This window comes from Syngnathoides biaculeatus, chromosome 2 (assembly GCF_019802595.1).
Source record: "Syngnathoides biaculeatus isolate LvHL_M chromosome 2, ASM1980259v1, whole genome shotgun sequence".
In the NCBI taxonomy this organism is placed as follows: domain Eukaryota; kingdom Metazoa; phylum Chordata; class Actinopteri; order Syngnathiformes; family Syngnathidae; genus Syngnathoides; species Syngnathoides biaculeatus.
Window position 1 is genome coordinate 25,765,033 of NC_084641.1, and position 14,481 is coordinate 25,779,513.

At 45.4% G+C, this 14,481-nt stretch overlaps 1 protein-coding gene and 2 non-coding genes across 4 annotated transcripts; all 3 read left to right on the forward strand.

Annotated features, from left to right (window-relative positions):
- Nucleotides 1-152: 152 nt before the first annotated feature.
- On the forward strand, nucleotides 153-14,351 carry naca (nascent polypeptide associated complex subunit alpha). 2 transcript variants are annotated; one of them, XM_061843430.1, is made up of 8 exons: nucleotides 153-233; nucleotides 797-871; nucleotides 11,574-11,659; nucleotides 11,853-11,930; nucleotides 13,438-13,584; nucleotides 13,701-13,829; nucleotides 13,908-14,030; nucleotides 14,233-14,351. In XM_061843430.1, exons 2-8 carry the CDS (start codon nucleotides 802-804, stop codon nucleotides 14,245-14,247), a joined length of 648 nt encoding a protein of 215 aa, XP_061699414.1. In that variant the 5' UTR covers nucleotides 153-233; nucleotides 797-801; the 3' UTR covers nucleotides 14,248-14,351. The 2 variants fall into 2 exon arrangements, with proteins under 2 accessions (XP_061699414.1, XP_061699420.1); XM_061843436.1 differs by having other exon boundaries at nucleotides 186-337.
- LOC133497353 (small nucleolar RNA SNORD59) lies at nucleotides 11,698-11,771 on the forward strand. The gene has a single exon (XR_009794035.1). It is a non-coding gene; the product is annotated as a small nucleolar RNA SNORD59 (small nucleolar RNA).
- On the forward strand, nucleotides 14,089-14,162 carry LOC133497352 (small nucleolar RNA SNORD59). The gene has a single exon (XR_009794034.1). It is a non-coding gene; the product is annotated as a small nucleolar RNA SNORD59 (small nucleolar RNA).
- Nucleotides 14,352-14,481: the final 130 nt, after the last annotated feature.

The window sequence follows — 14,481 nt, forward strand, 5'->3', positions numbered from 1 at the left end:
AATTTCACTTACATTATTATTTCTAGAATGTTATTTTTAACTTGTTTCAGAAAGTATAAATATTTTATTCACTGAATGTATTTTCACGTTTGTCATTACATTTCTTTGTCGGAGTAATAGGGGGCGTAACCTGGAAAAGGAAATTGTGTTCCAAACCGGATATCCGCTAGTAAGGGGCGTTACAATTTCTCTCTCTCGCGCTGCAGCCATCTTGGATATAACTTTCGTAGTCGGTGCGTACCTCCGTTGTGAATCTAAAGTCATCCATCCGTTTTCCAAACATTGCGGGCGTCATCCACGGTTTCGAATGTTAATTCAAAGTGGTGTTATTTAGTCGGTAAGGGGATTTCCCCATCTTTTTCCAGAATTAAATACGCCTTTGTACTGCCGATAGCCTGCTCAAAATGGGGGGGGGAGGCATGATGGCTGTTTAGTTTACGTGCAGCCTGCTATGGCCTCTTAAGTAATTAGCCATCAATTTTCATAGGTTTTCTATCGTTCATAAGTTGTTTAATAGTAGCTTGGTTCTAGCGGTTGCTTTTAGGTAAAAACGGGCCTTGTCGCCAACGTTTTTAGGCCGTTTTATTAAGTTGTTTCTAGCCTAATGCAGCTAAGATTGCTCATCTAGCTAAAGCGTGGGCTGCCTTACTGGCCCTATTTGTAACAGTATGCACGTCGTAGAATATGAAACATCACATTCTTGAATATTCATGTAATCTGTTTTAAACCTACACGTCGATGTCTATGCGCTGTTCGTCGCCTTTGGCCCCAAAGTAACCATTCCGTCTTTTGTTAGCAACCATGCCTGGCGAAGCAACAGAAACTGTCCCGGTCACCGAGCAAGAGATGCAGCAGCCACAAGTGGAGACTGGTTCGTATATTTTAACTTGCATCTAAACAAGCATGTCATCAGAAATGTTGTGTCCAACGGCGACACTCATGGGGACATGGTGTTGGTGGAAAAACGTAATATTTGACACTTGATGAAAGGGTTACTTTTTGTAAGATAAATGGTTTGTATTGGGTGTGCATGTAACTTATGACATTTTGACTGCCAGCTGCTTGGTGGTGTTGGCTTCCAGAGAGTAACCCAGTATCCCCACTTATTTGTTCAGCCGTGTTTGCTGTTTTGCTCCAACAACTGGACTTGTTTTGCAAAGCATGTTGTTTTGTGTGTTCACTAAATGCATTTCCGCATTTAAATGAAACCTTTTGAGCTTCAAATGTAGTAGCATGTGGGTTTTTATTCAAAGGTTTTCTGGTTATTTTTATCTCACCCTTTTTACATTTCAACTAAAACCTGAAGGTGAATAAACAAAACAGCAGTTTTGCAAGTCAGTGCCACCTCTTGCTCAACTGCCTCAAAATGATCTGATTGTGAATTCAGCCTGAAGGGCAGTAAACTAATAAACTCAAAATGTTGATGAATTGCTCTACACAACAGTCTTCTGCTATTCCAAACAAGGTTATTATTGCTTAAATCAGATGGCATTTTAGCACACAGCTGAGGGATTAAACCAAACTCCTTACATGTACTTTATAATTAAACAGTAATGTGATCCATGATGTACGCAGTCTAAGGTGTGAATGAAAAATTGCAATTTTTTTTAAAGAACCTTATAAGGTTGGGATCAAATCAGAAATGCACAATTTATGGCTGTCATTATTGAACGTTTTTAGAATTATCCTCTTGAATATTCCATTGAATAATGCTGCCCCCATACTACTTTTTTTGTGTTACTCTTGCATTCTATTTTCTTTTGAGAAATTGACTTTTATCCTTTAACTACAACCTGCTTCTCGCCCAGAGTCAGCTGGGATTGGCTACAGCACCTTAGCGGGGGTAAGCGGTACCGAATATTTGCAAACATCTTTTACTTTGGACTTTATTTTTCAACATTTCCGCCTATTTCCTGACATCTTATTGCTCAAAAAAGTATAATAGTCAATTTGGCTCTCCATTTTTCTGAACTGTCAATATTGGCATGTCTTGTTAGACTTCCATTCGTCCATTTTCCGTAACGCTAATCCTCAGAGTTGTGGATCATAACTGTGGATCATCATTGGATCATATTCCAGTTGAGTGGGCAAGAGACCCACCCCAAACTGTTCGCCAGCCGATTGGCGGACACATAAACAACCATTCACACTTGTAGACAATTTAGAGCCTCCAGTTAGCCTGCCCTGTATGTTTTTGGGATGTGGGAACAAATCAGAGTACATGGAGAGGGTAAAATGTAAACTCCACACAGTTGAGGACGGAATTGAACCTGGTCCTTAGAAATATGAGCCGTCCCGTTACGCCGTGCTGTTGGACATTGGGGTTTTTTTTTTTTTTTTGAGTGACCAAATCAGGTCTAAAAAATGTAAATTTGACACCCACTATAAAAAATTAATCAAGTCTGTCAAATTTAAATGAATTTAAAAATTCGATTAAAATCAAGCTTCCCAACTTGAATAAGGGCCTCCTCTCAGAGGTTGTGGGTGTGTCGAAGTGATGTGTCAGAAGGAATCATAACATACTGAGGGAGTGATAGCTTATGTGATGTAAAATTGCGTTAGGAGGCTAAACTTCAAAATTCAATGGTAATTGTAGACTAATTATAAAAAGGACAACTTATCCTTGTTGGTGATGTAATGTCGCGGCCGAACACTGCACCTGATTACGCTGGGATTTTATGCGGAATCCGCTGGGTTCCAACATTTGCAACTGTTGTGTCCAATAAAGTACACTTAAACAAACTGGTTACGCTGTTAGCATATATGCCAGCAAATATTTTAGCGTATATGTAAACTACCATCTGATGGCATTCAATGAGTCAGTGAGGAACAATTGCATTTCACACCTGTAAGCAGAAGTTTACATTGCCCCACAAACTGCCGGTGTAGGTAGGTCGTTATTGGCGATTTTGTACACACGGTGTTGCATGGAAACTAAAATTATCACACCACAGCAAACAGAATAGGATAACTACCATTAATAAAAAATGAATGACTCATAAATAATTGACACAAAACAGGCACTTTAAATGCTGATTACATGCTCCTAACATGCTTTGCGGCACTATTTATCAAACCCTCCCTGCTCACATTTTCCAACTGGTATTATCATCAAAGTGACGATATTTGTAGTTTTGATAATACCTATTTTAACAATGTGTCATAAAGTAGTTTACATTTGTCTCTTTAACTGCCACTGACGAATTTAGTTCCAGAAATGGGTGCTGCCGTTTACTGGCCTGTGGTGCAATCTAGTCAGAGACTGGCAGACGTGTTTCTGGGTTGTGGATAGCCAATATGACTTGAGCCAACTAAAAGACATGCTTAAGTGGTGGCCATGTTGAATGTAGTACCATTTTCTTGTGGCTTCCATGATGGTAGGATTTCATCTATTAAAGTACTGAATGGTCTGCGCTGCTGAGAGCTCAGTGTGGTGTTGATGCAAAGACGACGACCATGCATTTTTTTTTTCTTTGAATCCAGTAGCATTTTTTTTCATTCAATAATCTCAATGGAGTTGGAAGTAGGAAGCACTTATTCTTTTGAAGCTCATGAAAGCAACTCACTGAAGACGAGTATGTCAATGTGTACATGAAGCACACTGGCAGTAGGTCTGAATACATGTATTATGAAATGTTTCAAACATTTTCAAGATTTTTTTCTTCTATTTATAACTTTGTAATCTATTGGGCGTTTTAGGCAAAGAAAAAAGTAGAAAACATTAATTTTGTGCTGTAAAGTAATATATGGGTCCATGTGGACAAAAAATTTATATGCACCGGAGAATCAACAAAAATGCACCACCACCACACACATTTAGTATTTCCTCTGCCAACTGAAAGAGTGACCTTTTGTCACCCTACTTCTCACAATATATTTTTTACTTTTCTTCACGTTTTTCATTTTATGCACTTACTGTACATTCACACACGTTACCACTCATTTTCTCCCCATTGCTCAACTATTTTTTTTTACCATGGCTTTCTGCAAATAAAAGGATGACCAAGAAGAAGTTTATCGATTTACTCCTTATATTCATCTATATGCCAAATACCGGTCGGTCAATTATTTGTACTGGCAAGAAATATTTACTAGACTAATAGTGTGTATGTGAGTGAGGTGGAGGATTGAGGAAGGTAAAGATATTATCGAGCAAGTTAATAAGCTCTCAACTCCTTTTGTTTGGAGTGCCATAGTATAAACCTGTGCCAGTTTCCTGTGTTCATTAACACCCCCCCCCCGATTGCTATTGTCATCTATCAATGATGATGCCCTTCAGTTTTGTCCCTGCAGGCACTCTGCTTCATAGTCAGGTGTCTTCTGTTCTTCATTTTTCTGTATTATCCATGTTTCTTGTCTTCTACATTACTTTAACCAGTTTCAGCCTTACTTCTTTATGATAATGACTGACCTCTTCCCTAAGACTCTGCAGCTGTCTGGTGGTGGGTTTTTGGCAGATTTTTTTTTTTTTTTTTTTTTTTTTTGTATTTTTTCCCGAAACTTCAATCTCAGTGGAGGTTTCTCAGGGCCGTCTCACCTCGTTCCCATTGGAAAAACATTATTGACATTTTCTTGTCATTGGCGAGGAATGTTAGTGTTTTCAATTAATCTTGTCATCGGCAAGGAAAGTTTAAAAAAAAAAAAACTTTTTTTTTTTTTTTTTTAAAAGTAGCAGCCCCCAAAACAAATTTTAACGTTTTGTGTATGTTCCCTTAACGTGAAACACAATTGAGTTTTGCATGTTGGTGTGGCCCTTTTAAAACAATTAATCTGCATGCCACCTTGAAAAAAATGATATGCTAGCCATATCAAAACAATAATCTCCTTAGAAGAAGCTTTCTGTTAGTTAAGTCTGTTCAACCAAATGGTGAAGCCATATCTCTGGGCATGACCAAGGAAAGTGACTAGCAAAGAGGTGACGATAGAGCATGTAGTGTCTTCAGATTACTTTCTAGGACTTGAGCAGTTTGTCTTCCTAACTTATGTACTATGTATTTTCAGATCAACACTTGCATTTGGTATGTACAAATGTAGTTGCAATGTAAAGAACTTGGAGAAGCAACAGCAAAAAGACTTATCCCTCCCTCAATAATGGAAACATAGCAAAGCAATGCAATTCACTGTAAGAGGATTCCCAGTGTAATTGTAGCTTAAACGGCGCGGTTCTTGGTGGTGTGAACGTTCATGAGCTGGCTCAAATGGAAATCTCGTGTCTGAGCATCAGTTTTCTAATATAATAGGGTTTGCTATAGTCATGGGTCATTGTAAATAAGAAGCTCCCTAAATGATTTTGAACATGCCTTCAGTTAGCCGAACTTGTAACATTTGAGTTTGTCAGTGACAAAACTGGATCTGATACCTTTGCTGCTAACCCTTGTCACATAACTTGCACTGAAGAGCTCTGGAGCTGTAAGTGTACAATTAATATACGCTTCTCGTCCTCTTTTTAGTAACGGTGCACTTTAATCTTAGTCACACACAGCTTGTGGTGTCAATAGATATTTGACCTAGTAGCATTCATGTTTTCTTGCTCAAATTCAGCAGTTGCGCACAAAATATAGATTAAAAATATGAAGTTAGTCATGGGGTGAGCTTCTGATGTTTTCTGTGTGAAATTGAAATAAGATCTGGATTTCACTGGTAATCACTATTCTAACCCTAAAAACTTGTCTTGGTTTGATAATTTAACCTGCATGGGAAACACTTCTGCCTTCCTCTTTGAAAAGACATTAAAGAATATGTTTTTGTTTAGCTACACCTCCTGCCCCAGCTTCCTCCCAGGAACCTCAGACAACTTCTGGGCCTGCAAAGCCCAAAGGCAAAGATGCCAAAAGTATTCAGGGTTCTTCTGCCCCAAAGGCTGTTCCTGGCAGAAGAAAACACTCTTCCTTGTCTGCATCGTCCTCATCCCCCACCTCCCCAAAGTCCACACCCTCCTCAACCCCCTTGTCACCTGTCCAGTCTCCCTTGGCTTCCTCACCTTCAGCTAATCAGGGTACTCGTTTTCCCCCCAAAGTTGTGAAGGCTGGAAAACAAGAAAACCCCAAGAAAGTAGAAGCCTTTATGCCTCTCTCTGTCGTCAAGGATGTCAAGTTCAATGAAGAAAGTAAAAAAATAGTCGTGACAAAGCAAATTGCTGACCCTACCTCAACTGAGCCCGAAAATAAATTAATGGGTGCTGCAAAACCTGTTCCAACCAAAACACCCATTAAAGTTACCAGTTCAATTGCTACTGATGATGAGCTCCCACCACTCATTCCACCTGCAAAGCCAAATAAGATATTAAATCAAAATAGTCCTGTTGTGCCTGTTGACGTAACTAAAATAAAATCCAAATCTGAGCATGCATCATTAAAGGAAATCAAGCCTGACACAGGGGCAAAGACTTTACCTGCTGAGGCAATCATTGCACCTAAGATTGCTCAAGCCTCAACTATTAACATTGAGACCAATCCCAATCATCTTCATACTCAACCAACTGCTCAGGACAAACCTGCTCCTGTGGAGGCTGCAAAGGCAGCCACTCGGGTCAGACCTGCTTCTGTGGATGTCACAAAGGCAGGCGCTCTTATGGAGTCTGCAAATTTAATCTTGGAAGAAAAGCCTCTTCATGTGGAGGTTGCTACTCAACAGATCCAATCTGCTCCTTTGCAACCTATTCTTGTGAAACCTAGAAAGCAATCCCCTGTAGATGCTTTCAAGACAGCACCACTAGACAAGCCTGATAAGCCTGTTCCAATCAAGACTCCCCAGCCCCCCTTGCAAGAAAAGCTTGCTACTATGGTGGTTGTAAAGGCAGAAACACAGGATAAGCCTGCTCCAATACAGACTGCCAAGCCTGCTTCTGTGGAGGCCACTAAGTCAGCCTCGCAAGAGAAGCATGTCCCCCTGGAGGTGGCCAAGCCAGCTGCTCAGGTCAAGTCCACTCCCAAGCAGGCATGCAAGTTAACCTCTCAAGGTCAGCCTGTGGAGGTGGCAAAGCCAGCCGATCAGATCAGACCTGGTTCAATGGACGTCATAAAGCAGGTCAAATGGGCTCCGGTGGGGTGTGCTCAGATAGTCTCAGAAGAAAACCCTGTTCCTACGGAGGCTGCCAAACTACTCCAGCAGGTCAAACCTGCTCCTGTGAAGCCTTCCACTGTACATGCTGCCAAGACGGCACCACAGGACAAAGGTGCTAAACCTGGTCCAATTGAGCCTGTCCAGCCACATTTGCCAGAAAAGCTTGTAACTATTGTGACTGCAAAGCCAAAAACACAGGATGAGCCTGCTCTCATGGAGACTTATAAGACAGCCCCACAAGACAAAACTGCCAAGCCTTCTCCTGTGGAGGCTGCCAAGTCAGTCACTCAAGTCAAACCCACTCCCAAACAGGGTGCCAAGCTAGTCTCGCAAGACAAGAATGTCCTTGTGGAAGCTGCCCTGCCAGCTCCACAGGATAAGACACTTTCCGTGGAGGCTGCCAAGCCAGTCCCTCAAGACAAATCCACTCCCAAGCAGGCTTCCAAAGTTGCCGACCCAACTACTGTGGATCCCAACAGCCTAGTTTTGCAAAACAAACATGTCCCTGTGGAAGCTGACCAGCCATCTCCACAGAACAAAACACTTTCCGTGCAGGCGGCCAAGCCGGCCCCCCAAGACAAGGTAGCCTTACAGGACAAACATGTCCCTGTGGAGGCTGCCAAGTCAGGCACTCATGGCAAATCAGCTCTCAAGCAGGGTGCAAAGCTGGTCTCGCAAGACAAGAATGTTCTTGTGGAAGCTGCCCAGCCAGCTCCACAGGACCAGCCCATTTCCATGGAGGCTGGCAAGCCAGCTGGTCGGGACAAATCCACTTTGATGCAGGCGCCCAACGCGGCCCCACAGGCCAAGGCGGCGCCACAGGCCAAGGCGGCGCCACAGGCCAAGGCGGCGCCACAGGCCAAGGCGGCGCCACAGTCCAAGGCGGCGCCACAGGCCAAGGCGGCGCCACAGGCCAAGGCGGCGCCACAGGCCAAGGCGGCGCCACAGGCCAAGGCGGCGCCACAGGCCAAGGCGGCGCCACAGGCCAAGGCGGCGCCACAGGCCAAGGCGGCGCCACAGGCCAAGGCGGCGCCACAGGCCAAGGCGGCGCCACAGGCCAAGGCGGCGCCACAGGCCAAGGCCGGCGGGCCACAGGCCAAGGCGGCGCCACACAGGGCCCAAGGCGGCGCCACAGGCCAAGGCGGCCACGCACACAGGCCAAGGCGGCGCCACCACAGGCCAAGGCGGCGCCACAGGCCAAGGCGGCGCCACAGGACAAGGCGGCGCCACAGGACAAGGCGGCGCCACAGGACAAGCGCGGCCGCGCCACAGGACAAGGCGGCCAAGGCGGCGCCACAGGACAAGGCGGGACAAGGCGGCGCCACAGGACAAGGCGGGCCAAAGGCGGCGCCACAGGACAAGGCGGCCAAGGCGGCGTCACAGGACAAGGCGGCCAAGGCGGCGCCACAGGACAAGGCGGCCAAGGCGGCGCCACAGGACAAGGCGGCCAAGGCGGCGCCACAGGACAAGGCGGCACAGGACGGCGGCGCCACAGGACCACAGGCGGCGGCCCCACAGGACAAGGCGGCGCCACAGGACAAGGCGGCGCCACAGGACAAGGCGGCGCCACAGGACAAGGCGGCGCCACAGGACAAGGCGGCGCCACAGGACAAGGCGGCGCCACAGGACAAGGCGGCGCCACAGGACAAGGCGGCGCCACAGGACAAGGCGGCCCCACAGGACAAGGCGGCGCCACAGGACAAGGCGGCGCCACAGGACAAGGCGGCCCCACAGGACAAGGCGGCCCCACAGGCCAAGGCGGCCCCACAGGACAAGGCGGCCCCACAGGCCAAGGCGGCCAACGCGGCCCCACAGGCCAAGGCGGCCAACGCGGCCCCACAGGCCAAGGCGGCCAACGCGGCCCCACAGGCCAAGGCGGCCAACGCGGCCCCACAGGCCAAGGCGGCCAACGCGGCCCCACAGGCCAAGGCGGCCAACGCGGCGCCACAGGCCAAGGCGGCCAACGCGGCGCCACAGGCCAAGGCGGCCAACGCGGCGCCACAGGCCAAGGCGGCCAACGCGGCGCCACAGGCCAAGGCGGCCAACGCGGCGCCACAGGCCAAGGCGGCCAACGCGGCGCCACAGGCCAAGGCGGCCAACGCGGCGCCACAGGCCAAGGCGGCCAACGCGGCGCCACAGGCCAAGGCGGCCAACGCGGCGCCACAGGCCAAGGCGGCCAACGCGGCGCCACAGGCCAAGGCGGCCAACGCGGCGCCACAGGCCAAGGCGGCCAACGCGGCGCCACAGGCCAAGGCGGCCAACGCGGCGCCACAGGCCAAGGCGGCCAACGCGGCGCCACAGGCCAAGGCGGCCAACGCGGCGCCACAGGCCAAGGCGGCCAACGCGGCGCCACAGGCCAAGGCGGCCAACGCGGCGCCACAGGCCAAGGCGGCCAACGCGGCGCCACAGGCCAACGCGGCCCCACAGGCCAAGCCGGCCCCACAGGCCAAGCCGGCCCCACAGGACAAGCCGGCCAAGCCGGCCCCACAGGACAAGCTTGCTCCTGTTGAAGCTGCAAAATATTTTCTACAAAATAAGGACGTCAAGCCATCTCAGAACAAATCTACCACCACAAAAGACATCAAGCCAGACTTGCAGGACAAACCTATTGCGGTGGAGGTATCCGAGCCAGGGAAACTTGCTCAGAAGGCTGAACTCAAGTCTGTTACAGAAACTAAACCACTTGAGACCAATTTGATTGGCGAAATTCCTGTCTCTGACCCAAATGCCCACAAACTTAAATTTTCTGATTCCCTTCCACAACCTGCCCCTGTCCAATCTGATGTTGAAGTAATATGTTCTGCTCCATCACTCAAAACCAGCCCCACATCTGATAAATACCCAGACAAAGTGGAGACTGTCATCAAGAATGATGCGGGTATTTTTCTTTTTCTTTCTTAATATATTTCCTGCCGTCCTTAATCTGGTAGTTTCCCAGATGCTGAAGTAGGGCTGTACATTTAATCAAACTTTAAACTTTTTCATGATTTTGGCTCCCACAAATAAATTAACCTGATTGTCAGCATTTTTTTACATTTAAAATATGGTCACAGCTGTATATGGGTCCCAACCACCTGGGGACAAATGCATGGTTAGATCTCCATTCACCTGCTTAAAAGAACAAGTAAGCGGTGTCTGGCGCATCTTTCAGTGACCCCTGGAGGTCAACCTTAGTCACTTGGTAGAGCGGGTCATTACGAGAGAAGTGGTGCAAAAAATAGATGAGCTAGTTCCTCAAAGGTCAACATACATTTTCTGAACATGTTTCGATTGAGGGCAAATGATTCTAAAAAAGTAGCGTATACAGTGGTACCTCTAGTAAAAAATTATGTAACGCCGGCTTGGAAAAAAATTCTCTAGTTTCAAAGGAAAATTAAGGCTACGAAAGGGGGGAAAATGGTACTGCATTTGCAGCCCCCCCAAATTCCACTGAACGGTCTTGATTTGTGTGCCGCGATAGACTTGCTCTTCCATTGCCGATCGCTGTAGCATCTTCCCGACTTCCCATTGACTAGGAGGGACGTCAACCTTTACCCATGATGCTTTTCGTTTTCCTTGCACACTCAAGTGTCACGGAATCACACACTTTCACAAGCTAGTGCACATTGGGAAACCATAACTTTTTTGCAAGTTTATCTTCATCAGTTGTGTGCGTGCGTACATTGGTATGTATGTTTTCTCTCAGCTGTCAAGCATTTGCCTTTTGCTTCTCACTCACCCTTCCCTTTCCATAGTCGACCAACGAGAAAGTTGGATGAACATAATTCTTTACATTATGTACTGAGTGCTTGTTTTTGGCGAGGGGTTTGGAACGAATTAGGCTATTTACATGTAAAAAGTGCTTTTACTTATGGAACAAATTAATTTCATATGTAGAGGTACCACTGTCTAAATTTCATCCGAGTTGTCTTCTACAAGTTACAGATGACTAATCTCTTCGACTTGTTCAAAATGCTTAAAGTGCCAGCAAATTATTGAGCCAGCAGCCACAACAGTTAAGACTATGCATTGGATGCGCAATGCATCGTCAATTACGAGGCAGTTGTGGTCCATTGTGTGAATGTGTTCTCCCCGCCCTCGAAAAAAAGCCTCTTATCCTCTCCGTCACTTGATTCAGGTTTGGGCAATACGTTGGTTGGCGGTTTAACCAATCCTTGCCTTTTGTGATGCATCACTGCACATGTGCACATAAAGGCACAAGCTCACGAGTTGGCCGCCTATTTATGTCTCTTGTTTTCTTCACGGCAGTCGCACTGACAAAACAGTTACGCCCCGCCTCTCCATCACAATTTATGACCACAAAATAAGTAATTTTGGGGTTTTAGGGTTGTAGAAGACAGCTTTTTTTGTTTGCCTTTGTAGCATTGAAATTGATTTGCAACTTTTTGTGGAGATGGACATGAGCTACAAAATTGGACCAGTCGATCATGAGTTTGTGAGCAGGTGAAATGTGATCTATTTTCATTGTCCCAGGATTAATGCAACATTTTCTTGCTTCCTCCCCTTTTTAGGTTCGGGCACTGAGTCAGAGAGTGATGACTCTGTTCCTGAGTTGGAGGAACAAGACTCTGCACAAACACAGACACAGCAGGCACAGGTACAGTTGACGTCCGTTTGCCATACGTGAATTTTGAGTCTTCGATGATGAATTACACAGTGACTTTCGTTCTTCTGATCCTACTGAAGCCAAGCTTTCTGTCCTGAGATTTTTTTTTTTAATTTTGGGGGGATCAAAGATGCTCAATCTCTGGGTGCACGGTATGGATGGATGACCACTTTGCTTGCCATAGGTTGCGGCCGCTGCTGAACTAGATGAGGAACCAGTCAGTAAAGCCAAACAAAGTCGCAGTGAAAAGAAGGCACGAAAGGTAAGCAAATGCTAAATGACAGTAAGCGCTGGAATAAAATGTCAAGTTCTGCTACTGATATATAAATGACTAAATAGTTTATGTCCTGAGTATAATTGAGAAATACTAAATGACTATAAAGCCAGTAGAGCTTCTGGGAGCGACCTTTCATCCCGTGACTGAGCTCTTAACCTGAAGTTGTTCTTGTTTCAAAGCGAATTTCCCTATTGAAATTTATGTAAATCCCATTAATCTGTTCCAGGCCCCCAAATGCCACTCATTTTTTGTTGTTTTTGAATGTCTTTATGATAATGTATTTATAAATAGATGTTGTATAAAAACATGAAAGCAAATGGAAAGAAAGGAATTGCTTTTATAAAGTGTACTTGGAGATGAGATGAGATGACTTTTGGTCATGAGATGCTGCCGGAGGTGGAGGTTAGGAAAGGCAGATGACTGAGGTGGTGGTCAAATTTTACCAAATTGCTCTGGGATTTGAACCCCGGTCTTCAGAACTGTTAGGCTAAAGCTCTAACCAGTTGTTCCACCATGCCATCCTCTTTGAAGTCATACTGGAAAACTATGATGTTTGAGACTAAGGCAGAATGGGACATGACCAGAGAGGACCAATCACAAATGTCACTAGATACTTCGATTAGAGTGAACCGTATATAATTAGCTTCCTTCATTCAGTGGCGATTACTTGGGCCTACTAATTTACATACTGCATGTGTGGAGTTTACATGTTCTCCTCGTGCCTGTGCGGCTTTTTCCGGACACTGGTTTCCTTCCACATCCCCAAAACATGCATGGTAGGTTAATTGAAGACTGAATTTCCTCTAGGTGTGATTGTGAGCGCGAGTTATTATGTGCCTTGTGATTGGCTGGAAACCAGTTTGAGGGGTACCTCATCTCCTGCCCGATGATAGCTGGGATAGGCTCCAGCACTCCCGCGACCCTCGTGAGGATAAGCGCCTCAGAAAATGGTTGGATGGACATACCTATAAATGTTAGTATCAGAAAAACTGGTAATATTGTGGTCTTATTTCTAAAGCTGTGTGTGCATCTGTCGATGTACCGATTTGATCTAGTTAATTTTTTTTTTTTTTTTTAAATTCATGTAAAGCAGTGATTATCAACCTTTATTGAGCCGAGGCACATTTGTTTGGAAAATCTCATGGCACGCCAACAAAGATGTCACAAAAACCGGGTACATGTCAATTATACACTTTCTGCAGTCTAATAGAAGAGTAGTCATGTTCGGGCTCTCTTTATATGCCACCGCCATAGATGAATAAAGATACATTATTTTAAATGACCAATTAAGTGAAACGTTATTATATCTTGCGACAAGAGCTCTCATTGCACGCTTGGTTGAAAGTTACTGATGAAGCACATTATTTTGTATCAAGTGTACTATATGAATACATTTGCTTTGCTAAATTATTTTACTGGACATTTTTGGGGCTAACCTTGGTACATTGAGATGAAAGTGATATTTTTTTTTTTTTTTTTTTTTTTTTTAAAGGCAATGTCAAAGCTTGGTCTCAGGCAAGTCACAGGTGTCACCAGAGTTACAATCCGCAAGTCCAAGAACATCTTGTTTGTCATAACCAAACCAGACGTCTACAAGAGCCCCGCGTCAGACACATACATTGTGTTTGGTGAAGCTAAGGTATGCAGAAATTTTTTGGGGGGTTCGGTCATCTTGCTGTCTGACGTCAGTAAGCAAAATCTTTCACTGTTTTATGATGATTTCCAAAATCTCCTCTCCCCCTTTTTCTTACCTAGATTGAAGATCTCTCTCAGCAAGCCCAGCAGGCTGCAGCAGAAAAATTCAAGATGCAGGGAGAAGCCGTATCAAACATCCAAGAAAATACACAGACGCCGACAGTACAGGAGGAAAGCGAAGAAGAAGAGGTAAAAATGAAAACTAGATGTTGGGAAAATTGCCACAATCCTCATTTCTTCGCCTAAATGTCACTCGTGCGGTTTTAGGTTGACGAGACTGGAGTTGAGGTCAAGGACATTGAACTTGTCATGTCACAAGCAAACGTGTCGCGGGCAAAGGCTGTACGTGCCCTAAAAAACAACAACAACGACATTGTCAATGCTATCATGGTAAGTCCTCTGGAGTTGTTTAACTTGAAGCCACGTCTGATGGCGTGCTCAAAATGTCTCTGCAGTGATGATTATACAGTGACTTTCGTTCTTCTGAATTTAACTGAAGCCACTATTTCTGTCCTGAGAAGAGACGATTTTGAGTATTCCATTGAGCAAAGAAGTTCATAACGCTGCTAACAAACTCTTGTTTTCATTGCAGGAGTTGACGATGTAAAATGGACCCTGGGAAAAAGTGTTTTGAGTGGTTGCCGATTCGATATTAGCCTCATTTATAGAATTTATACCCAAGATGGAAATTAAAATGACTTAATATGAAAATGTTTGGCGTCATTTCTGAAAAGATGTTTGTGACGGTTCAGCATCTTTAAAGGTCCTATTCTTCAATTTTCACAATCAGAACATAATTTGGGTTGGAAATGCCCAGGAGCACTCTTTTCAAGCTATTCTT

What these genes read in the sequence shown, in the direction of transcription:
- naca (XM_061843430.1), top strand. Translation starts at nt 802, where the DNA reads ATGCCTGGCGAAGCAACAGAAACTGTCCCGGTCACCGAGCAAGAGATG. An exon ending in GCAGCCACAAGTGGAGACTG is followed by an intron (nt 872 to 11,573) that starts GTTCGTATATTT and finishes TCCCCTTTTTAG; the next exon opens with GTTCGGGCACTGAGTCAGAG. An exon ending in CACAGACACAGCAGGCACAG is followed by an intron (nt 11,660 to 11,852) that starts GTACAGTTGACG and finishes TGCTTGCCATAG; the next exon opens with GTTGCGGCCGCTGCTGAACT.